The sequence below is a fragment of the Sorex araneus genome, chromosome 4, assembly GCF_027595985.1.
Source record: "Sorex araneus isolate mSorAra2 chromosome 4, mSorAra2.pri, whole genome shotgun sequence".
Taxonomy (NCBI): Eukaryota; Metazoa; Chordata; class Mammalia; order Eulipotyphla; family Soricidae; genus Sorex; species Sorex araneus.
In genome coordinates, this window is record NC_073305.1 from 221,680,126 (window position 1) to 221,707,051 (window position 26,926).

Sequence of the window (26,926 nt, forward strand, 5' to 3'; positions counted from 1 at the left end):
CCCCGATGCTTCCCGACGCCCCCCCACAGCTAATAAAAGGTGTCTGGATCTTAGGTGTTTGCTTGGCGGCACGGCGCTTCCTGCCTTTTATTTCCCGCACGGGGCCTGGTCCCGCCGGGAGCCGGGAGCCACGGTGCGGGCGGTTTCCTGAGCGGGCGGCCTGGCAGGCAGGGTGCGCGGTCAGCGTGGCACTCAAGGTGGAGGCTCTGGGCCTGGCGGGTCTGTGTCCAGGGCCCTCTGCTCTTCATCTCTGCCTGGAGAAAGCAGCTGCCCCCTTCCTGACCCTGGCACAAGGGGCAGGTCCCGCTCTGAGTCTGGCGGCAGGGAGAGGGCTGGCATGCAGGCGGATGGCGGGGCCCAGGCGCTGGTGTTCCGTGTGGGGCCGGGAGGGCAAGGGCAGGGAGGAGACAGGGCTGTGGATCCCCGAGTCCCTCCCTTTGGCTCAGCGCTCCCGTCGGAGAGGGTAAACTGAGGCCAGGGGGGAAAAGGCTTTCTTCCAGGCAGGCCGTGGAGGAAGGCAGGGCAGGGAGGCTGGCGCTCGAGTCGGGGAGCTTCCTGGGGGCCCGCCCCTGCAGACCAGCCGCAGGAGGAGAGCGGGCTGGCGTGCCAAGGGGGCTGGCCCGGGCGTCTCAGTCGGGAGGGCAGGCGTGGCGGGCGGCCCAGAGCAGGTCGGGCACGACGCCCGCGTGCAGCTGCAGGATGGAGCCCACGCTGAGCAGGTGCATGATCTGGTGCGAGTTGCCCCAGTAGTCGAAGCGGCCGGGCCCCCAGCGCTCGGGCAGGCGGGCGACGTTCACCAGCCCCCCGAGGAGGGCCAGGGCGTCCATGCGCAGGTAGCAGGGCAGGGAGCCGGGGGCCCCCGAGCCCAGCCCCACTCCCCGGGCCCCGAACACCAGCAGGCGGGCACCAGCCTGCCAGCCGAAGGCCCGCAGCCGGGCACTGGTGGACGGGGCGGTGAGGGCCCGCCAGCCGGCCACGCCGGACAGGATGCTGTAGCCCAGCAGGGCCGCGGGGCGCAGCCAGGGCCTGCAGGCCAGCGTGCAGTGGATGATGGGCAGCGCCCCTGCAGAGGAGAGAGGCGGGACAGGATGAGTTGAAGCCCCCCGCCCCCAAGCGCCAGTCCTGAGACCCCCAGACGCCGCCCCCGGCTCACCGAGGGTGTTGACGAGGCAGACCCCGCACATGTCCAGCGCCAGGAGCCGGGCGTACACCGGGCTGCCCCCTTGGTGGCACATGAAGAGGTGATAGAGCACAGAGCCCGCAGGGGGTGCCAGGCAGGCCACGCAGTGTGTGCCACCCAGCCAGCCGTCCTTGCCCAGCTGACCCCAGGGCATGGTCATGGGCAGCAGCACCAGGAATCCTAGCAGAGCCAGCCCTGGGGGAGGAGAGACAGCTGTCGCACGAGACACACGACCTCTCTCCGGGGGTCCCCAGCACAGACCCCAGGGCGACCACAGCATAGCGGGGCTTTGCTCACAGGTGGGTGGGGGTCAGGCACTGTCACCCCTGGTGTGGCTGTGACCTCTCAGGTCACCCAGCCCTTGAGCATGGCCCTGGGCCAACTCCAAACTGAGCTACATCCCCTCAGCCCCGGCCGGAGCTCGGGCCCCACCATCTGCTGGGGCTGTGACTTCCGGGGGGATCTGAGCCGGACACCGGGCAGTGCTCGGGGGGCCCCGGCCCCTGTGCTTCCCGGAGGAGCAGGTCACAGCGCAGGAAGGGGCCCGAGCAGCCTATCCAGGCTCGGAACCTCCCAGGACTCCCCAGCAGTGCCTCCTGCAGCTCCAGAGTGGGCAGAGCCCTGAGGGCCGTTGGCTGTCCACTCTCGGGCCAGGTGGCAGTCCCCAGTTAGGTCAAGTGTCACGCCGGGCACGGCAGCTCAGGGCCCCTCTCAGGCCTGCGTGGGGCGGCTCAAGGACGGGCAGGGCTGTGTCAGCAGAGCTCAGCGGGGCGGCTGCGGAGGAGGGGCCGGCAGGGGAGCGGGGGTGAAGGCTTCGCCACCAGGCGGAGCCCCGCGACTGCTAGGGACTGGGAGCTCCGGTCGGGGCGCGGGGGCGGCCCACACCAGGCGTACTCTTCTGGGGCCCCTCCTGTCCCGAGCCAACACTCATCTCCAGGACGGTGTCCAGGAGGGAGGATATGACGGGAGCAGCCACCAGGCTCCCTCTCCGGGGCTCGGAGGGGCGAAGCGGGCAGCCAACTGTGGTCCCTTTTGGTCCCCGAGCCCCCCCACAGGGAAAGCGGAAGCGGGGCAGCATCGTGCGGGACAATAGCAGCTTTGTCACCGCGGCTCCTGGCCGTGCCAGGGTCCGGGTAGCCGAGGACCGGGGCGCTCGGGCGCTCCTGGGCCTGCTGGTCGTGGGCCCCGCGCGGGCGGCGGCGCGGCGGGCGCGGGGTGCGGGGAGCAGCTCACCGTGAGTGTAGATGTTGCCCAGTTCATTGTGCAGGTAGAAGAGGCTGCGCAGACAGCCCGAGCCGCTGCTGGCCGGCCGGTAGCCGGTCAGCACGAACTTGTTGAACTGCAGGTGCGGCGGCGAGCTGGCCCAGTCCAGCAGGCGCGGCCCGGCCAGGAACGCCATGGCCCGGCCCGGCGCGGGCGCTCCGCGCTTCTCTCGCCCCCGGGCCGCCGCCTCAGTGGGGCCGCCGCACCCCGAGGGTCATCCCGGCCAGTCGCCGGGCGCTCGCCCGCTGCCCCGCGCCCGTCCGCGCACGCGCCAACCCGGGGGTCCCGGCCCGCGCCCCTCGCGCGCTGCGCACGCGCGGCCTCTGCGCCTCCGCGCCGGGCGGAGGCTGCGGCCGCGTCCCGGGCCGAGCGCAGTGCGGCCGAGTCCCCGCGCCCGGCGCGCCGCAAGGACAGCTGGCCGCGGCCGCAGCGACCGGGAGTCTCCCCGCAGCCGGGACGACGGGCGCGGCCGGACGCGGGAGGGGACGCCAGGCTCCGCCCCGGCTCCTCGCCCCCGCCAGCCCGCCACCGTTTCGCGCGCCGGGCCGCGGACGTCACGCCGCGGGGACCAATGGGCGCGGCTGTGGGGAGGCCCCGCCCCGGGCCCGCCCGGCCATTCACGCTCTCCGCATAATGTATGCGGGTCCAGCCGGATTTGCACGGCTGTCGGCGGGACCCGACGTTCCGCGTCCCGGCGGCTCGGGCAGAGCGGGCCCGGCGCCTAGCGTGCCCCGCGGGGCGCGCCAGGATTTTCCGCGCGACCCCCCCAGGTCCACGCACCCCTGGGCACTCCTCCTCTGGGGCACAGTCACGCCACCCAGCCCCACCCCGAGTCGGGCTCTGTCCAAGGTGCTGCCGGCCCGGGCCGTAGAGACGGGTCAGGTCTCACGCCTGGACCCCTCGCCCCCACACTCCGGGCATGACCTGTCCCAGGCCACTGCTCCCCGCCAGCGCAGCAGGGCGCGCAGAGATGCCCTCTACCCCGAGCGGACCTGACGCGCCGGCGCCCGCCGGCGAGGCCCTGCCCTTTGGGCCAAGTCTGAGCCTGGGCTTGGCCAGACCCGCTCTGTTATCGCCCACGAGGCGCACCTTCGGCCCCACCCGGGAGAGGACGGAAACAGGAGAAGAGAGGGCAGACGGTCAGGGGGGAAAGGGCGGTCGTTGCCGGGTCCCTGCGAAGCCCTCCGGGTGGGGGGGCAGCCCTGGGGCGCCCCCTCCGGGACCCCGCCCACCCGGCTTCTCGGGCCCAGCGAAACCGCGCGCGGAACGCCCAGCCCGTGCCCCAGTACTCAAAGCCGTAGCTCCTCCTACCACGAAGAACTTGCCTCGCCCTGTACCAAAATAGGTCATTTATTCAGTCTCGGGCGGCCTTTTCACCACTTTTGCTGCTGCCCTCTCACAGCTGCACGTTGGACAGCAGTCCAGGACCACCCCAGGGGGCTCAAAGACCCCCAAAGTCTGAGCATCCGTGTCCAAGCCTGTGTGCAGGGAAGCGAGTTCCTCAGGCCGGCTGGCTTCCGCTGGCCTCCCAGGCTGGGGCCAAGCGCCCGTTTCCAGCGCCAGGGCTACCTTCCCGACCGACGCTGTCTCCCGGAGAGGCGGCCGGAGGACGAACTGTCCTCAGAGGGTGGAAGGACAAGGCAGAGGACGGCATCGTGTCGCCAGTGTTCACCCCGCTGGCGCTGGCGGAGGGTCCAGAGGACCGGGGCGTCCTGAGTCACAGCGCAGAGATGAGCGAGCGCAGGGAGCTCTGGCTGGAGGCGCTCAGGGGCCGGTAACTTGCGGCCAGACCCTCCGCCTGGGGGTCCCCGGGGGGGCAGGGCAGGGTCACCCCTCGAGGCCGGCGGTACCACACGGCCCAACTTCTCCCCGGGCCTGAAGTCCCCAGGGCTGGGGGCCCTTTTCCCGGAGCCAGCAGGCCGCTCCTAGGGAGGGAGCAGACGTCAGCTGAACCCGGCCGCTCTCACCCGCGTGTGCCTGGCTGCGCCCAGGACTTCCGCCCAGCCCCGGGCCCCTCGCGGACCCCAGCGTCCCCCCAGGCCCTGCCCCAGCACGCGCACCGTCGGCGCAGCAGCGACAGCAGCGACAGCAGCAGCAGCAGCAGCACCGAGACGGCCGTCACCACGGAGAAGACCCGAGCTGCGGGACAGGGCGCGGTGAGCGCGGCGCTCGGAGGAGAAGCGCCCGGCTCCCCCCGCCGGCGCGCCCGCTCACCCCCTATCGCCGCCTCTGCGGCCCCGGGGCGCGGGCTGCAGCTCGCGTTGGCTCCGTCGGGGGGCGCTTCCGGGGTCCGCGCCGAGTCCCCGGGGGGCGCGTCCTCAGCGGCGTCCTGCAGGCCTGCGGAGAGGGGTGTGAGGCAGGGCGCGCGGGCGCGGGCGCGGGGGCGGGCGCGGGGCCTCACCGCGGTAGGTGAGCGCGAAGCCCTGCGCGTGGCCGCGCGCGTCGCTGCGGAAGGTGAGCAGTAGGCCGGGGGCGCGCACACGCAGCGGCCCGGGCGGCGGCGGGTGCGCGCCGTCGAAGGCGCGGAGCAGGCGGCCCGAGGCGGCGTCTCGCAGCTCCAGCCGGTCGCGGGGGTCGGCCAGCTCGAAGAGGCGGAAGGTGAGCTCCAGCGCGGCGCCCGGCGGGCCCAGCTCCCAGCTGCAGTTCCGGTCCGGCCCGTACTCGTCCGGGAAGTCCGGGGAGTAGATGACGCCCTGAGGTGCAGTCCAGTTGCCCTGGCAGGAGCCCACTGACACTGTGGGCAGGGCGGAGGGTCAGAAGAGCGAGAAGGGTCACTTGGGGCCCCTTCCCCGCCGGACCCCGTTCTCAGCCCCTCCCCCTCTCCAGACCCGCCCCCAGGGCCAGCTCAGCCCCGCCCTCCATCCTGGGCCAGTTCGGGATCCCCAGACCCCCGGACGCCCCTCATCTGCTCATCCCAGCCAGGGCTTCCCAGGAGCTCCCACAGCCACGCAGATGCCCCCTGCACACACTCAGCCCGGTCCTCACCTTCATAGATGCCCAAGCGCCCGTCACCTCCGCACAGCTGGCCTGGGTGGCCGAAGCAGATCTGGTCGCAGTCAGTGGCCGGGGCCGGGCGTCCACGGGCCAGGTCGCTTTCAGAGCCACAGAAGCACGCATAGCCGGCCTCCACACCTGCCAGCTGGGGACACAGACTGGGTGGCCACAGGGGTAGGGGCCCAGTGGGCGAGGGGGAGCCAGGGGCCGGTCAGAAATGGGAGTGGAACTAGAAATTTAAAAAAACAGCGTCAAGGTTTGACACCGGAGTTGGGAGTTGATCTGGGTCCAGAGGTCCAGGCCAGGGTCACTAGGCTGGGTGGGTGGTCAGTACCTGGTAGCCCTTCATGCGGCAGAAGCGAAGGCACACCTGGACGGTCAGCTTGGTTGAGGTGCCACTGGGGCCGCTGAGGGCTGGGGGTGCCCCCGAGTCCATGAAGCAGCCCAGGTAGCCTGGCACTGAGAAAGGGTGGCCCAGTTATGCTCTCTGGTTTCCAGATCCAGCCCAGCGCTGCCGCCAGCCCCACTCACTGTGGCACGTGGGGATGTCGCAGTAGCGCCAGTAGATGCCCTCCTCCGTCTCGGCCACGTAGCACCACGGCTGCACGTCACCGTCTGGGTTCCTGCAGGGCCCGGAGCAAAGTGGTCGGGTTCCAGGCCCGGCCATGCCCCCGCCTTCCCGGGTCCTGTGCAGTGATGTGCCTTTGCTCCTCTCCCGTCCCTTCAAACACGGGTCCCTCGTGGGGGTGACCACGTGCGGGGCAGGAAGTCCTCACGGCGGCCTAAGGCTGGTTTTAGGCCTTCAGCTGTTGCTAGAATGTGACCTCATGTCCGAGGACTGTGGAGCCGCAGGCTGCAGCTTCCCTCCCCCAAGCCCACCAAGAGTCTGGGCCGTGTTAGTCGTCCCAAGTACAGACTTGGGGGTTCGGCAAAGCAGTGCCCTCCTGCTGCCCCCACCGGCCCCCGCTGCTGGGCTATCCCTGGCTCGCCCTGAGATGAGGGCCAGGGGCATCCCCGTCCCCTTCCCCACAGGCGCTGGAAGAAGTTGGCTCCTTCTGAGGCCCCCCCAGGCGGCCTGGATTCGGGGGCCCCGCCCGCAGCGCCCAAAGGCATCGCCCGGCGCTCACCGGCAGAAGTTGTGCGCGCCCAGCCCCCAGCGGCCCTGGGGGTCGCTGGCGCTGCTGTAGCTGTGCTGCTGCGTCTGGTCCCAGAAGAGGCAGGGTCGGCCGGCGCCGCGCGGGCCCGTGCGGTTCTGGTGGCCGCGGTAGTCGGCACCGTTCACCTGGAAGCACTCGGAAGGGCCTGCGCGGCCCCGGGGCATTGGGGAGGTCGCGCTTCGCCGGCCCCGCGCCCCGAAGCCCACCCGCCGTGCCAGGCCCGGCCGGGCGCGGACTCACCTGGGTTCTGCAGGCTCCCGGCCGAGGCTCCGCGCGGCCGCAGCAGCGGGAGAAGCAGGAGGAGGCGCGGCAGGGCCCGTGTCCCCATCGCCCCCGGCCCACGCGAGGTCGCCCTGGCTTGCGCTCGGTCTGTGCCACCCTCGGGGTCACTCCCGGGCGTCCCTGGCGGCCAGGGGGGCGTAGTCCTCGGACCGCCAGGCCCGGCTCTACTCGGGGCGGCGCTCTCCGTCGGGGGCCGGGGAAATGCCCCCCGGAGCGTAGGTCTCCCGGCGTGTCGGCCCCCGGAGGCGGCTCCCGGCCCCTGCCCTAAGGTGGCCGCGTGTCCCCCAGGGGGGCTCCGGCTCTGCCTCGCGGTGCCGGGGGTCCGGCCTGCGCCTCCACACTCAGCCCCTCCCGCGGCTGCTCACTCCAGGTCTAAGGCGCGGGCTCCTGCCCCCCGCCGCCCCTCCGCGGGGCCCTCCCCGGGGCCCTCCTCCCCCGCCCCCCGCAGCCGGCAGGCCCCGCCCGAGACGAGAGCGGAGGCAGCAGGTCCAGACGCCTCCCACGCCCGCCCCCTCTCCCCCACCCCGACCCTCGGGGTCCCGGGCACCTCCCCCTTCACCTCCTCCCGGGCTGGGTGCAAGTTCGAGCTGGAGCGTGCGGAGGAGGCGCAGCCGGGCGGGTGGACCGAGGCAGGCGCCCGTGCTCGGGGCGCGGGGGTCCCGGCCGCACGCACGCACGCGCTCGCCTTGTCACCCGGTCATTGCCCGCCTGGTCCCCGTCGGAGGAAGCGTCACGCCCAGCCCCCCGCGCCGCACCCGCGAGACGGCGGCAACCGGCACAGCCGGGGACAGGCAGGGCCAGCTGGTGGCCGGGAGGAGGCAGCTGCGCCCCCGTCCGCGTCCCCTCCTCTCCGCCCCCTTCTTTCCCTCGGACCCGCAGTCCAGGCTCGCCGGAGCTGTCCCGGCGCGGTGGAATTCCCCCAGCGGTGCCCACCCCCCAAGCCGGCGGGGGAGGGGGGAGCAGGCCCGGGCAGGCGTGGGGGGAAATTCCCCGCCCCCTCCCCCGGGCCCGGCTCCTCCGCGTCCTCTGATCTTGCAGCGCCGCCCGCCCGCCCGCGGCCCTGGGCCTTGGGGGGAGGCCAGCGCAGGTGCGTGGGAGGGCGGGGGCCGCGGGGGGCTGGGTGGTGGCCTGGCTCCCCAGTCCCGCCTTCACACCCGCGCGGGGATCCCAGAGGCTGAGGTGCCCGTGGCCGCGGTGGCACCGCCCTGGGGGCACCGGAGGGCTTCTCTAAGGAGGTGGCTTTGCCAAGTGCCTCCTGCAGACTCCTGGGGCCAGGGAGTCGCACTGGCCGCCCTCTGCTGCCAGGAATCTGGGCACGGCGGTGTGTGGGCACAGCCGTGGGGTCTCCTTGGAGGAAGGGACCAGTCGCTTCAGGGCCCTCTTTGGCTGGGGAGCAGAGGGTGAACTCGCATCTTCCCAGCGACGGGTGGAAACCCAGTCTTGGATTTCCAAGTCTCCACACCACTTCTCTCCCAAGCTCTGAGCCACTAACAGCCCCCAGCGCCGCCAGCTGTAGCCCCCGTGCAGACCACAGCAAAAGAGCAAAGACCAGAGACAGCGGGAGATGGAGGGGGTGTTGGGGAGGCGCTCCGGGCTGCTGTGGGTGGTCTGCAGCCCCGGCTCAGGCTGGAAGGTCACCCACAGCGGGCCGTAACCCACAGAGGGCGCAGCTCCAATAGCTTCAGCAGAGGGATCTGGGGGGTGAAGGCTGAGGTTGGGGTGAGGCTGGGGCAGAGCCCCCAACCCAGGGATGCACCTTTCTCACCCGCAGCATAGCCCGGGAGCTTCCGGGGAACTCACATGACTTGCGGCTGAGGCCTGCTAAGGAAGGATCATCCTTGTCATGTGACACCATCACAGGCTGACGGGGCAGCGGATGGCCCGTGCTGAGGTAGCCAGCACCCCTGAGGTGCAGCCAGGTCCAGAGAGAGAACCCCACAAAAACCAGGCCCGTCCAGCCCTGGTCCAGAACCCCAGGAATGAGTTTCTTGTCTGGGGCCACCGCGAGGCCTCCACGCCCTCCGGGTACAGAGAAGGAGCCCTTGGCACACAAGGGAAGGGGTGGGAGTGACTGCCCAAGGCCCGAGCTCTCTCCAGGGTGATGGCATGCTCTAGAGTGTTCTGGAATCACGAGAGCAGGGAGGAAAGCGCAGCTCTGTGACTATAGTAATGACGGCTGTAGGACACGCAGGTGGGGCAATTGTAGGGTACACGTGGCCGAGAGAAGGGGGCAGCTGAGCAACTGCAGACGGCACCCGCTCCAGTACAGCCCTGCGGGTAAAGACAGATGCACCCTTTGCCAAGCTAGGGTGGGCCCCTCCACACCCCCGAGGACCCCACTGCTTTTGGGCCAGCTGCCGTGGCACTGCCCAACAAAGCGGTCACTGAGCCCCCTTGCACCCGGCCCCAAGGAGGCTCAGCGCTGCCCACCATGAGAGACACTTACGAAAAAGGGTTTATTGGGGGGACGCATAAGCAGAGGGGCAGGGAGGGGTCCGTCCTAGCCACTGTCCCTAGCTGATGTGACAGGCTCTGGCAGTGTGTCCCTCTGGGTTCTAAGGCAGGGCGTGTGGCATCACAGGGGTGTCAACTACTTCCCTCCCTGCCTCCGTCTCCGGCTGCCCGGCTCTCGCTTTGCTTCAGATGAACTTGGGGGGGGGCTGGGCTCTGCTGGCCTCAGCCAGCTTCTGCGGACACCAGGACGGTGCTGCTGCCGGTCCCCTGCCGCCACGGTGATGCAGGGTGGGAATCAGCGGGAGTGTCTGGCCAGGGTGTGGCGTCGGGTGTGGCTGACCCTGGGAGAGAGGGCAGAGCCCGGCAGGGAGGGCCAGGTCTGTGGGTCCCGGCAGAATGTCCAGCACCGGGCTCAGGTGGCTGGGCGAGGGTCCTCCCCAGGGAGAGCCGCGTCTGCAAAGTCCCGGCCAAGCGGCGCTCTGGCCACGGTGGGGCAGGAGAGGGTCTGCCCAGACCATCTTCTCCCGTGTCCCGAGCCCCATCTGCAGGCTGGTTCTCCGCGGCCCAGGGCAGCCGCGCCAGAAGGCCCGGAGGAGATGGGTGGGCGAGGCAGGAAGGGTGAAGCGGAGTCTCCAGCGAGTCTGACTGGTGGGAAGGGCCAGCAGGCGGGGGAGGGGCCTCTCCTGGCAGGTGCCCTCACGGAGCCGTGCCATCAAGCTCCTCGTCTGGGACCTCCCTGAGGACAGAGAAACACACACTCATCCCTGAAGCCAGGCCCGGGGGAAACGGATGGGGCCGTGAGCACTTTGGGCAACACCAGTGCACACGGTCTGCTGGCTGCAGTGCCCTCCCAGAGTCTGATCGCCCACACTGCCTAGTGCGGCCACCCCAGGTCCCCGCTACGTCCCAGTCTCTGGGTTCGGCTCCTACGCCGTGGACTCAGACACTCCCCACGACCTTCCACCCCGGGCCCTTCCGGGGTTTCACACCAAGGCTCTCCTGTCTGATCCAACACTTAGGGGGGCCACAACTGGGCTCAGGGCTCACTCCTGGCAGGGTCGGGGGACCCTGAGGTACTGGGGATCAAACCCAGGTGAGCCGCACGCACTGCAAGCGCCCTCCCTGCAGTACTGTCATCCTGGCCCCCTAACGTGTTCTAGCTCTCTAGCTCGTTTTTTCATTTTCTCTCCTCCCTTTTGCTTGTGGGGACAGAGGGGGGAAGTCACTTGGCTGTGGGGATCCTGTGGGTGACCTGCCAGACAACGAGGGGTGATGCTGGGGACTAAACTCGAGCCGCAGGTACACAGGCCACACGGCTTGAGTCCACGGCTATGACAGCTGGGCTGGGGGAGGCCCGAGGCGGGGGATGGTCTCCCAGCCCATGCTCAGGAGGTCCAGAAGGGCCAGGAGCGCCTCCCTGCAGCCGCTGTCCAGGGCGAGGCCAGAGGATGCGGTGCCTGGGGGCCAGGCGCCCTGACCCGTCCGGCCCCTGTGCTAGATACTGACGCAATTACCCTGGGGTCTGCCGGTCCTCCGGGGGACAAGCCTGGAAGCACAGCTGAACCTCAGGCAGAAGTTCTACCTCCTCTGAGAACAAAAAGGAACATGGGTCAGTATCCATCTTCTGGCAGGAAAGACTGTGGTGCCAAGTGGAGAACAGCGGGGATACAGGCAGGGAGAAGGAATGAGGGGGTCTCTGCAGCCGTCAGCCTGCACCCCCTCCCCAGACAGACCCGGGACCAAGTACCCTCCGCGTACCTGCCTCCTCCCGCAGCGCCTTGCCGGGGAGCCGCTCCCGCTGCCGCAGCGCCTCCAGCCCCGCCAGGTCGGGCTGGTGGCAGTGGCCCCGCATCACGGTCACCTGCTGGCCCTGGGTGATGGCGCGGCTGCGGCAGCCCCTGCGCGCCTGGTCCCGGCACATCCAGTACACCTTGTCCCCCACGGCCTTCTCCTTCCGGTACAGGAAGGACTCGAACACCAGGAAGCTGCCCCCCAGGGGCGTGCGCAGGAACTCCAGGGGCTGGAAGGTCTCTGAGGGGGGCCGGGGGGAGGGGCCACCGGTCAGGTCAGGGCCGCCCAAAGCCAGTGCTCTTCTGCGGGGCTTCCCGTTTGATGGCGGTCACCCCGGAGGGCAGTGGGTGGGGCCAGAACATTCTGGGGGTCCCAGGTCAGTGTGGACCTGCACCTGCACCAGGGCCTGCCGGCTCCCTGGTGCCCCCTCCACCCGGGTTCGGAACAGAACCTGAGTCGACCTCGAGGGAGCACGGAGCGGCGTGGGCCGGGAGCTGGGGGAAACGCCACCGGGGTGGGGGGGGGCCAGTGCAGCCGGTGGGGGGGCGCCCAGGCCTCACCACCCGTGTCCCGGGCCCCACCTGAGTCCTCCCGCTGCGCCAGGCGGGGGAAGTTCTCACGCTCCCGCAGCTCCTCCAGGCCCCCCAGGTCGGGCGGGTGGCAGTGCCGGCGCATGACCATGACGCGCGGGCCCTGGGTGATGGCGCGGCTGCGGCAGCCCATGCGCGCCTGGTCCCGGCACGTCCAGTACACCTTGTCCCCCGCCGCCTTCTCCCGCCGGTACAGGAAGGACTCGAACACCAGGAAGCTGCCCCCCAGGGGCGTCTTCAGGAACTCGGGGCCTCCTGGGAGAGCGGGATGCGGCCCCTGAGCAGAGCAGAGGGCCCCCCCGCCCCGCCACCACCCTGCCCCGCGCCCTGGGTACCTGGGCCCCCCCGCTGGGCTGGGCCCGGGCGTTTCTCCCGCTGCCGCAGCGCCTCTAGGCCCCCCAGGTCTGGGGGGTGGCAGTGGCCCCGCATCACGGTCACCCTCCGGCCCTGGGTGATGGCGCGGCTGCGGCAGCCCATGCGTGCCTGGTCCCGGCACGTCCAGTACACCTTGTCCCCCGCCGCCTTCTCCCGCCGGTACAGGAAGGACTCGAACACCAGGAAGCTGCCGCCCAGGGGCGTCTTCAGGAACTCGGGGCCTCCTGTGGTGGGAGACAGGGGCTCGGGGTGTCCTGGGGCGGGAGACAGGGGCTTGGGGGTGTCCTGGGGCGGGAGATGGGGGGGGCTGGGGGTGTCCTGGGACGGGAGACGGGGGCTGGGGGTGTCCTGGGATGGGAGACGGGGGCTGGGGGTGTCCTGGGACGGGAGACAGGGGCTGGGGGTGTCCTGTGGTGGGAGACGAGGGGGGCTGGGGGGTGTCCTGGGATGGGAGACGGGGGGACTGGGGGTGTCCTGGGGCGGGAGACGGGGGGGCTGGGGGTGTCCTGTGGTGGGAGACAGGGGCTGGGGATGTCCTGGGGCGGGAGACGGGGGCTGGGGTCTCCGGGGCGGGATCCACCAGGCTGGCCCTGAGGAGACAAGACTGGGGCCAGCGGCGGGAGCACTCACCGGGGTCGTCGTCATCGTCGTCATCGTGCTCGTCCGCGGGGGACTCTGGCACGCCTGTCTGCTCTTTGACCTTGGCCTGCTTCCGGGGCCGGGGCCTGTCCAGGGCACCTACCAGGTCCGCGGCCGTCCTGGCGGTGGCCCTTTCCTGCTGCCGCCGCGCCTCCAGGCCCTCCATGTCCGGCGGGTGGCAGTGGCTCCGCATCACGGTCACCCGCGGGCCCTGGGTGATGGCGCGGCTGCGGCAGCTGTGCAGCACGTGGTCCCGGCACGTCCAGTACACCTTGTCCCCCACGGCCTTCTCACGCTTGTACAGGAACGACTGGTGCACCAGGAAGCTGCCCCCGTAGCTGGTGCGCAGGAACTCCAGGCCCCAGGGCTCTCCTGGGCGAGGGACAGGCGTCGGACGGCGGGACGGCCAGCCCACCCCTCTGCACCCACCGGGACCTGGTCCAGGCACTGCCCCCCAAACTCTCCCACATCGCAGGGCAGTTTAAGGTCCCAGGTCCGCTGAAGTCATGGCCAGGTCACACACTAAAAGGGCCGAACTGATTCCGCCTCGAACCCTGTCCCTACTAGGTCCCTGGCCCTTCATCTCGACCCTCTCCCCTAACTGGACAGTGACCCCCTTTCTCTCAGCCATTCCTGGGGCCCCAGGACCTGCCTTCCAGTTCCTGGTAAATGGACACCAGGAGGCATCTCTGTCCTTCGGTCCCCACCAAATGCACCACCTGTGGGCTGTCACCCCAGGATGACCTGAAATTCCTCAGTTCCCCCAGCGGGCGACTCGGAACCCGAGCCAGGCAGGCCGCACAGTGGCCTCCTCCAGGCGCCCAGTTCCAGAGCCACCCAGCCTCCGTGGACACTCGAGTTTCTGCGCCCAGGCAGGCCCCTGCAGACTCAGAACATTCTGGAAGTCGCAGGGAGGGCCCTGGGGCCCTGGCACGCAGCCAGGTCAGGGGCTCTGGGTCCTCCCAGCTCCCGGGGGGCCAGTCGCTGCTCAGGGCAGGGGATGCCAAGGAACCCCGTGAGCCAAAAACCCAGCTGGGGCCACCCTGACTCTGAGAGGGGACCACGAGAAGGGCCGTGTGACGGGGCCCTGCAGAGGGAAAGCCCCAAACTACGCGGGACTCACCGAACCCCACCCTCAGGCGGCGCTTCTTGGGGGGCAGGCTCAGCAGGGACAGGGGGCGGTAGCCCTGGGCCTCCCCCGGGGCGCGTCTGCCGGCGGCAGGCTCTGTCTCCGGTGGGCCCGGCCCGGGCAGCTTCTGTCTCCGGCGCCGCGCCTCCAGGCCCTCCTTGTCGGGTGGGTGGCAGTGCCCGTGCATGAGGGTGGCGCGGGCCCCGCGCGTGATGGCCCGGCCACGGCAGCGCAGCCCCACGCTCTGGCGGCACTTCCAGTACACGCGGTCGCCCACGGCCTTCTCCTGCTTGTACAGGAAGGACTCGAGCACCAGCAGGCGGCCCCCGAACGGCGTCCTCAGGAACTCCAGCGGCGCCCGGGCTGCAGGGACAGGGGCGCTGGGGAGGACCAGGAGGACCGGGGGGGGGGGCACGTCGGGGAGGGGCAAGGCCGGGGGACCCACCTGCCTCCTGCTTGCCACGCTGCTGCTCGGGGGTGCGCGGGCCTGGCTGGAGGGGCGCCCCCAGACCCTCTGTCGGCAGCATCGGGGTGGTGCTGGCCAGAGGGCCAGGGCCGGACTGGTCCAGGGAGGCGCCGTGGTGCCCACTGTCAGGCCCCTCATGGCTGCCCTCAGGGGAGACGGTCAGCACGACCAGTGGGGAGAAGTCCTTGGAGTTGGTGGTGGACCCAGGGGCCTCGGGGCTCAGCTTCTGGCCGGGCTGCCCACTCGCGGCCTGCTCGCTGGACTCCGGCAGGGGCATTGTGGGACCAGCAGCCCGGCCCCGCCCGCGCTGGCCCCAGCACTGGGGTCCCGCCAACAGCTTCCTGGCAGGAAGGAGGGAAGCGGGTCAGTGCGGGAGCGGCAACAACGAGGGGAGGTGACAGCCCTGTCCATACGCAAAGGCATGGCTTGCGGGTGGGGGCGACCATGCAGGCTAGGTGGTCCCAGATTGTGCCCCGAGCCCCCAGCCCCCTCCTGAGGCACATCATTCCCGCCCGGGACGGGCCACCTGAGCACCAAGCAGGGGCACCAGCGTCCTGGCAGGGGGTTCAGCAGAGCCTGCTGGAGACCGGGTCCCCCCTCTCGTATGTAGGGGGGCTTGGTCAGGACATGGGGTCCCACAAAGGAGAAGCTGCTCGGGACAGGGTGTCGGGGGCCCTGTCCCACCCCACCACCTGCTGACTGGCCTGGGGGACACTGGTCACCTCCCACAGGCAGCCGCCCCCGAAGGCGATGAGAGGCGCCTTTCCTTCTCCCAGGCCCTTTCACTCACTTGGGCCACCAAGGCAGGTGACCACTGTCCAGCAACTGGACAGGAGTTGACCAGGGACTGAGGCACAGCATGGACCTCCAGCTAGGGTAAGACACCCAGGCCCTGCCACCCCCAAGCCTGCTCTTGGGGCCCCCACATGCCCTGTGCCCCCCGAGCCAGGAGCCAGCCATAGCCCCCATCACCTGGACACCTCTGGGAGTGACCCCAGGAGCCCGTGCACAGATGGGGAGACTCAGGGGTCAGGAGATACCAAGGAGCCGGGTGCCTCCTGGTCCCGAGGTCCCCGACAAGGTGGGTGGAGCCCTGTGGGTGCCCCAGTACTGCCCCCCCAGACTCCTGAGCACACTGGTGAGCACTACTGGCTGTGGGTGCCCCATTCCCCAAAATAAAAGACCCTTCTTGCTGCTGTCAGAGCCAAATGCCCATTTCCTGCCCCTCGGTAGGGCAGAGAGCGGCTCCCGGGGCTGCAGGTCCCGGGGGCTGCTCTGGCCTGGAGTGTGGGCAATGGCTCCGGCCCACCTTATTCCAGACCCAGCCCAGCCTCCTGCGAGCCGCCTCCCCGGCACTTCGCTCTGCCGCTGGATTTCCTCATCACAGAGACCGGCATGGATCATACATGCGGATGTCTTGGTAGGTCACTAATATGATGCCGTAAAAACTATATAAAAGCATCTAAAGGGGGGCCGGAGCCATAGCACAGCGAGGAGGCCGTTTTCCTTGCACGCGGCCGACCCAGGTTCGATTCCCAGCATCCCATAGGGTCCCCAAGCACCGTAACCCCTGTGCATCACCGGGTGTGACCCAAAAAGAAAAAAAAAAAGTGTAAGAGGTGGGGGGATGGCTCAAAGGGCGCCATGATGTGTGGAGAGGAGGCCTGGGTTCAGTCCCAAGCATGCTCAGGAGTGACCCCTAAACAATGGTGGATTAACCCCACCCCTAAAAGAGTTTGAAGAAATGTCAAGGCCAGAACGCTGAGAACAGCTGCTCCGGGGCGCAGCTATTTTCATCCTGCAGGGCGCCTGGACCGTGCTTTGTCTTCTGCAGCGCACACAGTGTCCCCACGTGTCTGCTATTTCTTTCCCCTTCCGGTGGAGCAGATGGCAGCGCAGCCCAGTCGCAGGTACCCAGTCTCCGCCTCGGCGGCAATCCTCTGGAGAGCCACAAGGTGGCGATGCGGCGCCTCCAGATGGAGAAAATCAGCGCAGACCAGCGTTTCAAAACAAGACTTAGGGGCCCCCTAAAGATGGCTCAAAAGCCTAGGGTTTCACCCCCAGCACCACGACTCCCCCAGATGCCCCCGGAAGCAACCCAGGCGTGTCCTCCAAACCAAAACAATTGAGGGTTTTTTTTTCCTTCTTGGGTTGCACCTGATGATGCTCAGGGCTTATTCCTGGCTCTGCACTCAGGAGTAATCCTGGGGGTGCTCGGGGGATGCTATAGGATGCCTCGGATCAAACCCAAGTTGGCCGCGTGCAAGGTAAATGCCCTCCCCGCTGCACTATCACTCCGGCCCAAACATTTGAGTTTCTCTGCGTGGGAGGAGCAGTCCAGCTGGGACTGCCCAGTGCCTGAATGCACATTTGAGCAGGAGACCCCAGGCAGGTGGCTTTGCGTGTCTGATCTGGATTCGATCCCAGCACTGCCAGGAGAGAGCCCTGAGCACTGTGCCAGGAGTCAATCCTGACATCTGCCGGGTATGACCAAAACATAAAAATGTAGACGTGGGGGCAGAGCTCAGGGGCTATTCCTGGCTCTGTGTCAGGAGCCACTCCTGGAGGTGCTCAGGGGGTCATATGTAGTGCCAGGGGTCAAGCAGGGCCACTCGCCTGAGGAGCCTGGGTCTAAGCTCGCGCTGCTGGCTCCCCAGCCTGTGGAGTAGTTTCGAACCAGGCAGACGAGAGGAAAGCTGGAGAGCCTGGAAGCTTCTGCCCCACCCTCCCCGGTGAGTGCAGAGCCCGGGGTCTCTGGGCTGTCCCGCTGGTTGGCACCACTGGCTCAGGGCAGACCCACAGGACAGGCCCAGTGTGCCCCCGGGCACGGCTCTCACAGACTCAGTCTCACCTTCACGCGAGGGAGTCGCAGCAGCCGGAGCCGTGGACCGTTGCCGGGGTCCTGGATGGGGGGATGCCCGCAGCCAATCCCATCACCCTGAAGGGCACCTGCAGGAGAGGCGTAGTGGCAAGTGAGACCGTGGGCATGAAATTCTGGGCCACAGCACTAGGACTGAGTGGAGGGCACTGGCCTTGCACATGGCTGAGCCTGGTTCGACCCCTGGTACCTCGTATGGCCCCTAAGCCCACCCGGAGTGGTCCCTGGGCACAGAGCCAGGGTGAGCCATGAGCGCTGCCAGGTGTGGCCCAAATCCTCTTGTTTAGCACACGCTTGGCCCTGCGTGCCACACGCCAGCAGCCCTCCAGGCGATGAAAGCCTGCTGTGAACGCCAACCAATAGCGTCCCCTAAGGGGTAAAATGACCAAATGCTTCAGCCCTGGAGCCCAGTTCCACTGCCCTGGCCCCGCCCAGGCACCTGGCTCAGACCCTGCCCAGGGCTCCCTGCCCTGGTCCACGGTCCCCCGGCGCCTCCACCCATCACCCTCTCAGCCGCAGGGTTCGCTCCCTGTGCCAGTAGCTTACACCTCCTGACGCTCCACGTCAATCATCTCCGCAATAAAAGCCATCTCGGCTGCGCCATAAACAGACGCTCAACTCACACACGCTCCCGGCCCTAGTCTGCGGGGAGGAGAGGAACCCCATGCACCTTTGATGGAATCAAAGCAAATCCTGGAAATGATTTTTGCCCTCACAGGCAGGAATGTCAAAATAATAATTAAAAAAACAAACAAACCACAAAACCCCCTCTCTTTGGAGTTGGAAGGCCACCTGTGACTAACGATCCCCGCAAAGGAAACGCAAGACCGGGCTAGCGCGGTTCCGAGCGGGGCAGACCCACTGTCCGGTTCCGCAGACAGAACGCGCAGGAGACAGAGGTGGAGGCAGCCGCGCTGCGTCACGGGGGTCGGGTTCCACACGGGCCGCCTCCCGCGCTCGCGAGTCCTCTCCTGCCCGCACCGGGATGCAAGTAGGAATCTTTCCGCGCGTGGGCCGAGTGGGAAAAGTTTGAGAGGCACGGCGAGCAGCCAGCATCGCGGCCGGAGGAGCGGGGCTCGCCCCGACCAGGGAAGTGCAAGGTCACCGGGACCTCCGAGCCCGGCGCCCGTGGGCAGTGCCGGCCCGGGCGCTCCTGGGAGGGGCCAACGGGGGGTCCTGACACGGGGGGCTCGGTCCAGTGGGTCGGTGGGTGCGGGTGGGGGGCGCGCGCGTAAGGAGGCGAATTGCGGGTGCGGAGCAGAGGGGCACCCTTCCCCCCCACCCCCGCACAGGGGCGCGAGGCCGCGGGACCACCCCCACCCCCTCCTCCAGTATCCGCAGCTCCGGGACTCCCACGAGAGTCCGGCCGGGGACCAGGGATCCAGGACCCTCCCCGACCCGCTGGGACCCGTCCTCACCGGGCACCGGCCGGGCGGCGGCGGCAGTGGGGGCCCTGCCTCTCCGGCGACCCGGCCCCGGCGGGTCCTCTGGCCTCGGACGCTGCAGCCACAGGAGTCGACCCCGCGCGGCCCAGGCCCCTCCGGCCGCCACCACCCGAAGCCCGCTCCCTGCCCCCACCTGCCCTCCCGGGAGCGAGCCCCGTGCCCGCGCGCGCAGCCCCGCTGGCCGTCGGGGGCGCGCGCCACCCCGCGGGGGAGCCCGCTTCCTGGACCGCCCCAGCGGTCAGCTAGCGAGCATGCGCGGCGGGGCGGGCTCCGTTCCGCCGGGGAAATCCACTCCCCGGATTTTCCCCTGCGCCCCGTGCGGCGGGCGGACTGGCCAATCGGAGACGGGGGCGGGGCCACTGCTCGCTGAGGAGGCGGGGTCAGAACCGGATTGGGCGGTGCCTCGGGGCGGGCCCTGCCCCTGGGTCTGGGCATCCCGGTTCGGAGCCTGCGGGTGGGAGCGGGCGTTTGGGGCTTCATTGGGCCGCCCTGGTCTCTCCCAGGATTCTATCCCGACTCCTTTCCCGGGTCCGCCTTCCGTAACCCGCGTAAGGCCATTGCTGACTCACCTCACTGAAATCTGTTGGTCCCACTCTAAGCCTGCGCCAACTTGAGTCAAAATTAATCATGACCTTAGGAAGATGACTCAAGGGTTTGGAACTTGGCCTTTGCATGAAGGACCCCAGATTGGTCGCTGAGCTCCAACAGGAGTAGCATCAAAGCACCATGCTGGAACCATCCTCGGCATTACCGCGTATACCCCCCCCAGTGACGTCAATGAACTATAACCTTGAATAAAAGGAGTTGATAATAGCACTGTCATCCCCTTGTTCATCTACTTGCTCAAGCGGGCACCAGTAACGTCTACATTGTGAGACTTGTTGTTACTGTTTTTGGCATATCGAATACGCCGTGCGGGCGGGATACTCTTGGCAGCTTGCTGGCCTCTCCAAGAGGGACGGGGAATCGAACCCGGGTTGGCTGCATGCAAGGCAAACACCCTAACTGCTGTGCTATCGCTCCAGCCCTACAAAATTAAGTACTCTTAGAAAACTTTGAACTTAATTAGCTAATCAAGGTTATTCTCATGGAAGTAAGAGAACCAAGAAAACATAGTTTTGTTGTTTAATCTATATTCTGTAGTTTAACCTCTAGAGTTGATAATGATAGACACAAACCAAGGAGGAGATGGCTCGCCCGGCACAGTGCTCTGCAGTGGCTCCTGGTGTGGTACTGGGGGTAGAAACAGGGCCTCTGGCATGCAAAGTACGTGTTCCAGAACTCTGAGTGACTTTAAGGGCCCAAAAGGGAAAGCTCTTAAGGCAAGGAGACTGCAAAAAAACAAAAACAGACCGAAAATCTCGTTCGGGGTAGTACAACAAGTAAGACGCTTGCCTTGCACACTGCAGCTCCATGGCCAGCACCTGGTGCTCGTGTCAGGAGTGATTCCTGAGCACTGCCACGTGTGGCCCCATCCCCGCCCCTCCTGTTTGACCTTGACAATACACACTACCACTGAAGAAATAGTGCCGCGGTTAAGGCGCTTACCGTGCCCACAGCTGACCCTGGTTTGATCCCTCGTGCTAACGCGTCCCCCGAGCACCTCCGGCAGTAACGCCGAAGCACAGAGCCAGAAGCAAGCTCTGGACTATGGGCTGTGGCCTACCCAAACTATCAGAGACCTTAGTTATTGGAAGCCAGTAAGAGAAAGCTTTTAAACACTTTACCTTGCAAAGTAGATAATTATTTTGCTATTGTTTGGGGGCCACAGCTGCTGTGCGCAGGGATGGGTCGCTGGGAGAAGGGCTGCAGGAGGCGGAAGTACCAGCTGGCAGAGGACACCCCTGCACGCCGGACCCCGGAGCTGACCCGACACACTGGCCCCGGACTGCGGGGTGTGTGGCACGTCGGGCTGGACAGTCTCTGTGATCCAGTTCTAACCAGGGGCACCTGAGTGCCCAGGAGGAAGGACACAGGCTGTGCACAGGCTTAGGTGGCTGGCACAGAGGCTGCTGTACTATCACCCTCAGGATTTTTAAATTTTTTCCTTTTTGGGGCCACACCCTGCAGTTCTCGGGGCTTACTCCTGGTTCTGCACTCAGGAACCACTCTTGGCGGTGCTCAGGGGGTTGTACGGGATGCTGAGAATCAAACCCGAGCTGGCCGCGTGCTCAGAGGGCTGTAGCTTGTGCCTGGCACACCATGATGCCCTGAGCCCTTTCCCGGCAGGACTGACACTGCTGGGCTGAGCTGGGCAGGAACAGCCCCGGGCTCCCGAGCACTGTTGGGGAGCCCAAAGTCAGTGAGGCCCTTGACGCAGGCCCCACAGCGTGGGGCTTCCTGCCGGGACACTCCTGGGGACACCAAGCCTTGCCGCCCCAGGCACAGCCCTCAGGCTCCTGAATGCAGGGTCCTGCGCGGCGGCTGTCGGGCTCAGCCTAGGCCTCTGGGGGGCCGACCTGGAGGGGAGTTGGGGTCTTATTTCCCAGTGTTCAGAGTTGGAACCCCCAGACCCAAGTTCTCAGGGAGAAGGACCCCGGGAAGCTGCAGGCTGGGGTTCCAGGGAGGCTGGACAGGAGGAGACCCCAGGCTAGAGGGCCTGAGGACCCTAATCAGTACCATGAAAACTGTGAGGCTCGGGCGGGCACCCCAGGGGCCAGGGTTAAGCGCCCGCCCACAGCACGGGCACTGGCCAAGTGAGTCTTAGGTTTTACTTTCGCTTTTATTCACTTTCTGGATTTTTTTCCCTGCTTACAAAAGAAACTTGAGTCAGGAAAGACTTAACTCTAGGCCGGGGGAAGGAGCTGCCAGGGGCCCAGGGGTAGCTGAAGTCAGAGGCCAGGTCATGGGCTGCCGGGACCTCACGGGCATCAGGGCTGAGGGGTCCCCGTGGGTGCCGTGGGCGCAGTGGACCCCTCCTCGTGTGCTGAGGAGTTGGGAGCACTGAGCCCTGCCAAGCTTCCATCTTCTTCCCCATCTGGAAGAGAAAGGGGCGCGTCAGGCTGGGGTGACTGGAAGGAGGGCGCAGAGGGGCTGGCCCGGGGCTGCATCACGGTCCCCCCCACACAGGGCCCCAGAGCTTCTTTAGCAGCAAACTCTGGGCACAGAGGTGGGGGTGTCGCTGTGTCCTGCGCGCAGATGGCGCTCACCTGGGTCCAGCTTGAGGCGTTTCCGCTCAGGCTGAGGCTGCGGGGCCTCAATGGCGCGCTGTGGGTTGATCTGGAGCAGGGCCTTGGTTAGCGTGGCCGTGCCGGGCACGCCCAGGGACATGATGCAGTGCACGCCCTGGCGCTTCACGCTGGCCATCTGGTCACTGTCTTTGGATGCCGTCAGCAGGACCAGTTTGGAGAACTTCCTGGGTTTCCTGGGGGTCGCTGGGACCACCTCCGCGCCAGGGGTCTCGGGCTCCTGGCCTGCCAGCCCGCTGGCGGCATCCTGCTCGCTGGGCTCGGGAAGGGGCATTCTGGGACCGGTGGCCTGGCCCCCCGCCCCACTCCGGCCCTAGAACTTGGTTCCCACCTCTGGCTTCCTGGCAGGAAGGAGCGAAACAGGTCAGTGCAGGAGCAGGGGACATGGGGAGGCTGCCCCCCACCGTCTGCCATCCCTGTCCATCCCATACGCCAAATGCATGGCTCTCAGGGGTGGGGGGTGACCACGTGGTGGGGAGGTGGTCCCTGAATTGTGTCCCGAACTCCCAAGCCTCCTCCTATGGCACATCGCTACCACTTGCTGCGGCACAGCACTGAGGTGTGTGGGCTCCTGCAGGACGGGGCGTCTGAGCACTGAGCAGGGGCACTGGCACCTGGCATGGGGGCTCAGCACAGAGCCTCCAGCAGGCGGTGCTTGGGTTTTGGTTTTGGGCCACACCTGTGGGACTCGGGACTCAATCCTGGCTCTGTGCTCAGGGGATGATGTGGATGCTGCGGAACTGAACCCGGGCGGGCAAATGACTGCCCCGCTGCTGTGCCATTTATTGCTCTGGCCCCATGGCGGGTGCACATATTTATTTATTTATTTATAGAAAGGAGGAAGGTTTATTGGAAAGTAGAAGGGAAAGGGAAGACCCAACCAGGGAGGAACTTAGTTTAGGATGAGTTCACTTTTTATTTACTCTTATTGCCACACTCAGCGATGCCCAGGGCTCACTCCTGCCTCTGATCACTCCTGGCGGGACCCAGGGGACCATATGGGGTGCCAGGCATGGAAGCCGGTGTGCCTGGTGCAAGGCAAGCGCCCTTACCTGCTGCATTCACCCTCCTCGGGGGGTCATGTCTCCCGTAGTGTTGGGGGCGGGGGTGACCACAGGGTGCCAATATCCTGCGTGACAGATGAAAGCATGTGCTCCCTGGGAGCTGTCTCAGGGCCTGGCTGTGGGCATCCATGCCCAGCACCCTCAGGTGGCCCTCGCCTGTCACCCACGAGAGGCACTAGGATGACTGACATGGAGGAGCTGGTTCTTTGTCCCCAACAACTCTCTCTCTCCCCCACTCCCTGGTTACTAGCCAAGAGACCTCTTGATCTGTGACAGAGGTGAGGCTCTTCTGGGGCAGCCCTCAAAGAGCTGCTTGGTAACGTGCGTCCCCTACCCGAACCTCTTGACCAGCGTCCAATCAAGTCCCCTCAGTCCAGCCCAGCTCCTCCTGTGGGTGTTCCAGTTCGGCCATCCCGGTTCTGCGTGCTGATTGGCCCGAGTCGCACGTCAGTCCGCCAGCAGCCCGCCCCCGGAAAGAATCAATGAATGAAGGAGGCAGACCCGCCCCGCCCCCGGCCTCGCCCCGCCGCCAAGCCCTGCCCCGCCGCTAGGCCCCGCCCCGCCCCCCGGCAGGCTGCGGCTCCCGCCCACCGCGCTCAGGTGGCATCCCAGCCAGCCTGGCTCGCAGAGACCCGGTCGACCAAAACGATCTTTTTCCTGGCCACGGTCACGACCGTCCCTGCGAGGGGCGCCCCCGTGTCCGACCCGCAGCCTCGGCAACCAGGCCAACTCAGTCAGAACCCGCTCACAGAGGCAGGAACGGCTCACAGGGGTTCGATCCCGGGACCCTATCTGGTGCCCAGTCCCCGCCAGGACTGATCCCAGAGCATCTCCGGGAGTGGCCCCCAAGCAAACAAAAACACAAACCCCAAAACCCACTTGCAATTGCTCCTTTGGGTGTTACAAGCGCAGAGCCCTGGTTAAGGGAGAGCCAGAAAGGAGAAAGAACTTCGGAGCTATTTACTCAACCTCCGTGTTTGTTTGTTTGTGCTTGCCTTTGGTTTGGTTTGGGGGTGGGGTGGGGGAAGGGGCACACGGGCGGCAGTGCTTACTCTTAGCTCTGTGCTCAGGGATCACTCCTGGCAGGGCTTGGAGGACGTTATGTAGTACCACCAGGAATTGAACCCAGGTCAGCAACAGGCAAGGCCGATACTCTACCCACTGCGCTATCTCTCCCAGATTTAGTGGATTTTAAAGAATATATCAACTCTCCAAGCCTTATTAATTTTTCAAGATACCTGTGTCTTTCTGCGCTTGGTGACAGATCAGATCTGGCAGCACTTGCGGGCTCAGAGTTTCCACCGCTGACCCGCACCTACGGCCCTAGATTTGATTTTCTGATCAAAGGAAAGGGTTGATTTAGTTTGAAATGAAGTTATTTAAAATTTGTGTGTTTGAGGGTCACACCTGGTGATGCTCAGGGCTTACTCCTGGCTCTGCCTCAGAAATTACTCCTGGCGGTACTTGGGGGACCAAATGGAATGCCCGGGATATAGCCCAGGGAGACCACGTTCAAGGCAAGCACCCTACCCGCTATTCTATTGCTCCAGCCCTATTTTTAATTATTCAACTACAAGGAGTTATAGAGAATAATCATCTCCACAATCCTGTAAGAATGAGGGTGGCAGCCACTCTAGCCTTCATTTATGCACTGTGGCTTTCTACATTACTCCTCCAAGAAAATATTCCATATAATTGTATTTTCTTCTCCCTTGTCACTTACTAGGCTAGAAACCACCCGTCAGAGACCAGACATATGTTCGAAATTGCCAGGGCTGGTGGGAGGTGCGGAAAAGCAAACTTAAAAGCTTGAGCAGCAATGTTCTGGAAGGGCCACCAGGTGGCAATATAGCTCCTTTCAAATGAGCCAGTGTTGGGACTGTTTAAGGCCTGACCTTTTCCTCAAATTAGCAAGGAGAATGCAAAAGGGGCAGACAGGAGCTGGAGGGATAGCACAGCCGGGTAGGGCTTTTGCCTTTGCATGCAACAGACCCGGGTTCAATTCCCAGCATCCCATATGCTCCCTTATGAGCACCGATAGGAGGAATTCCTGAGCGAAGAGACAGGAGTAACCCTGTGCATCGCAATAAATAAATAAATAAATAAAAGCAAAAAAGAAGGCTTCTAAAACGTTAAATGACCATGATTAAACAGCTTTGGGCCCCAGAGAGGCCCCTCCCATGGTTGTGGCCCATGGTAACAGGTACAGAGCTTGCCCAAGCACCAGCGGGCCAGGTTTTGATCCCCAGGAGTGAACAGCCGAAACAATCTGGAAAATCAGCCAAGCAGGAGGGTTAGACTTGCCTGTCTACAGTGATCAAGGCAGCAAAACTCAGTAAGGACAGACGGACAGCGTGGGGTTGTGCGGACAGACTCAGGAGCAAGTGCGCCAAGACCACTGGTGTGAGGAAGAGCCCTCTGGGGGCCCTGAGGGGCAGGAGAGTGGGCGGGGCTCTGGCCTTGCATGGTCCTGACCCCAGGACCCAGATGGTCCCTGAGTCAGGGGTAAACTGGGTGTGGCCCCAAAACCAAAGGAAAAGGTTCTGTGCGGAGGGTGTTGCATACAGGCACAGAGAGAGGCGGCCGCTGCTGTGAGCACAGTCGAGGCTGGTCCCCAAATTCACCGGCCAACAAAGGCTTCACGGACTGCCCGCGGCCTGGGGCTCCCCACTCCAGCCCCCACCCCCAGATTCTACCCCAGTGAAACTTGGTCAGGTTCGGACCCCGGGGCTAAGGGTTTCCGAACCTCGCACAGGTAACACTCAGCTACTTCTCCAAACTACTTTCCCAAACTGGGGGAGGCTGACACGCGGCCATGCGCAGGGGTTACTCCTGGCTCTGGACCCAGCCACCCCCATATGGGGTGTCAGCGCAGCAGCCACAGTACACGGGTGAGTCCTCGTTTGTGAGGTTCAAAAGGTAAGGGGACGACGGAGGCCACAGCAGGCCTGGCCCAACTGTCTCAGGCAGGTCAGCCCCATGATGGGGACTCGGTGACTTTCCCAGGCTTTCTTTTGGGGACGGGCTGTGCTTAGCCAGGGGTCCCGGCTTCTGGGCCGCCCAGCGGAATCTTGGTCCGAAAGTCCTGCTGCAGGACGCCCACCCCTCCACCACCAGCCCAGTGCCCTCACGGCTGAGCGGAAAGCCTGCAGGGACTCGTCCTTTCTGGAAGATTCTCCGAGTGGAGCGACCCTCGAAAGGAGAGAGCTCCCCAGAGTGGGGGCTCCCTGTAACAGCACCCGGTACCCCCAACACGAATGTGCCTGCCGACCCCCGCTGCGGCCCTGCCCCTCCTGCTTCCCCCTGCACCGCACCTCGGGGGCACACCTGCCCCCGCCCGCCCCCGCCCGCGGGATGAGCAAGGGCCAGTCCGGGGCGCCCCATCGGCCTCGGACCCCTCCCAGGGACCGACCTCACCGGGCACCGGGGATCCTGCCTCGCCGGCTCCCTCGGCCGCCACCCGGGCTGGGGTCACGGCGGGCGCCTGCGCACGGGGCCGGGGCCATTCCCAGGGCGACGCTCGCTCCGGGTCCTCCCCGCGCGCTGCCCAGGTGCCGGCCGGCCAATCGGCGCCCCGAGACAGGGGAGGGCCCGGCTCGGGATTGGGGGGAAGGGACAGGGCGGGCTGTGGGCGACCCAGTGCGGAGTCCAGCCCTGGGGGCGCTCTGCCAGCTCCAGGAGGGGCGCGGCTTCCCCAGACCCCCGGGCTCTGCCCCGGGTCCCCGCGAGGACGCGTCGGTGTCCACGCAAAGGTCCGCGCGAGCGAGCGGAGGGACGGGCCGTGCCGGCCTGGGGGCCAGCATCCTTCGCACGGCCCCGCCCCGGCCCGTGTCCGGCTCCGCCTGCATCGCCCAGCCCTGGACCCTCCCCGCCCAGGTCCCTGCCGCACCCATTGGCCCAGCCCTCGTTCCTTGCTCCGCCTCGCCGCTGGTCCAGCCGCGGTCGCCCGGGTTCAGCCCTCGCTCAGGGATCGCAGCCGCTGGACGCTTGTGCTTCCACAGCCACCACACAGGAGTGGACGGGATCGCCCT

General features: G+C 66.5%; 3 protein-coding genes across 6 annotated transcripts; all 3 read right to left on the reverse strand.

The window, feature by feature from the left end:
* Positions 1–55: 55 nt before the first annotated feature.
* On the reverse strand, positions 56–2,952 carry PAQR4 (progestin and adipoQ receptor family member 4). Its single transcript, XM_055136347.1, has 3 exons — positions 2,414–2,952; positions 1,154–1,375; positions 56–1,063 (listed from the first exon to the last, which is right to left on the reverse strand). The coding sequence occupies exons 1-3, from the start codon at positions 2,577–2,579 to the stop codon at positions 630–632; spliced, it is 822 nt and encodes a 273-aa protein (XP_054992322.1). The 5' UTR covers positions 2,580–2,952; the 3' UTR covers positions 56–629.
* Positions 2,953–3,846: 894 nt separating this feature from the next.
* On the reverse strand, positions 3,847–7,252 carry KREMEN2 (kringle containing transmembrane protein 2). Of its 3 annotated transcripts, none has more exons than XM_055136357.1 (9): positions 6,835–7,252; positions 6,565–6,739; positions 5,969–6,060; positions 5,772–5,896; positions 5,429–5,582; positions 4,845–5,177; positions 4,658–4,780; positions 4,504–4,582; positions 3,847–4,241 (listed from the first exon to the last, which is right to left on the reverse strand). In XM_055136357.1, the coding sequence occupies exons 1-9, from the start codon at positions 6,920–6,922 to the stop codon at positions 4,208–4,210; spliced, it is 1,203 nt and encodes a 400-aa protein (XP_054992332.1). In that variant the 5' UTR covers positions 6,923–7,252; the 3' UTR covers positions 3,847–4,207. The 3 variants fall into 3 exon arrangements, with proteins under 3 accessions (XP_054992332.1, XP_004604228.2, XP_054992331.1); XM_004604171.2 differs by having other exon boundaries at positions 3,847–4,368; XM_055136356.1 differs by having other exon boundaries at positions 3,847–4,368; positions 4,504–4,780.
* Positions 7,253–9,313: 2,061 nt separating this feature from the next.
* On the reverse strand, positions 9,314–26,439 carry FLYWCH1 (FLYWCH-type zinc finger 1). 2 transcript variants are annotated; one of them, XM_055135814.1, is made up of 10 exons: positions 26,308–26,439; positions 21,885–22,172; positions 14,300–14,391; positions 13,849–14,217; positions 12,717–13,097; positions 12,047–12,310; positions 11,703–11,966; positions 11,089–11,361; positions 10,845–10,917; positions 9,314–10,066 (listed from the first exon to the last, which is right to left on the reverse strand). In XM_055135814.1, the coding sequence occupies exons 2-10, from the start codon at positions 22,103–22,105 to the stop codon at positions 10,027–10,029; spliced, it is 1,977 nt and encodes a 658-aa protein (XP_054991789.1). In that variant the 5' UTR covers positions 22,106–22,172; positions 26,308–26,439; the 3' UTR covers positions 9,314–10,026. The 2 variants fall into 2 exon arrangements, with proteins under 2 accessions (XP_054991789.1, XP_054991787.1); XM_055135812.1 differs by lacking the exons at positions 21,885–22,172; positions 26,308–26,439 and adding exons at positions 17,172–17,269; positions 18,617–18,877 and having other exon boundaries at positions 14,300–14,661.
* Positions 26,440–26,926: the final 487 nt, after the last annotated feature.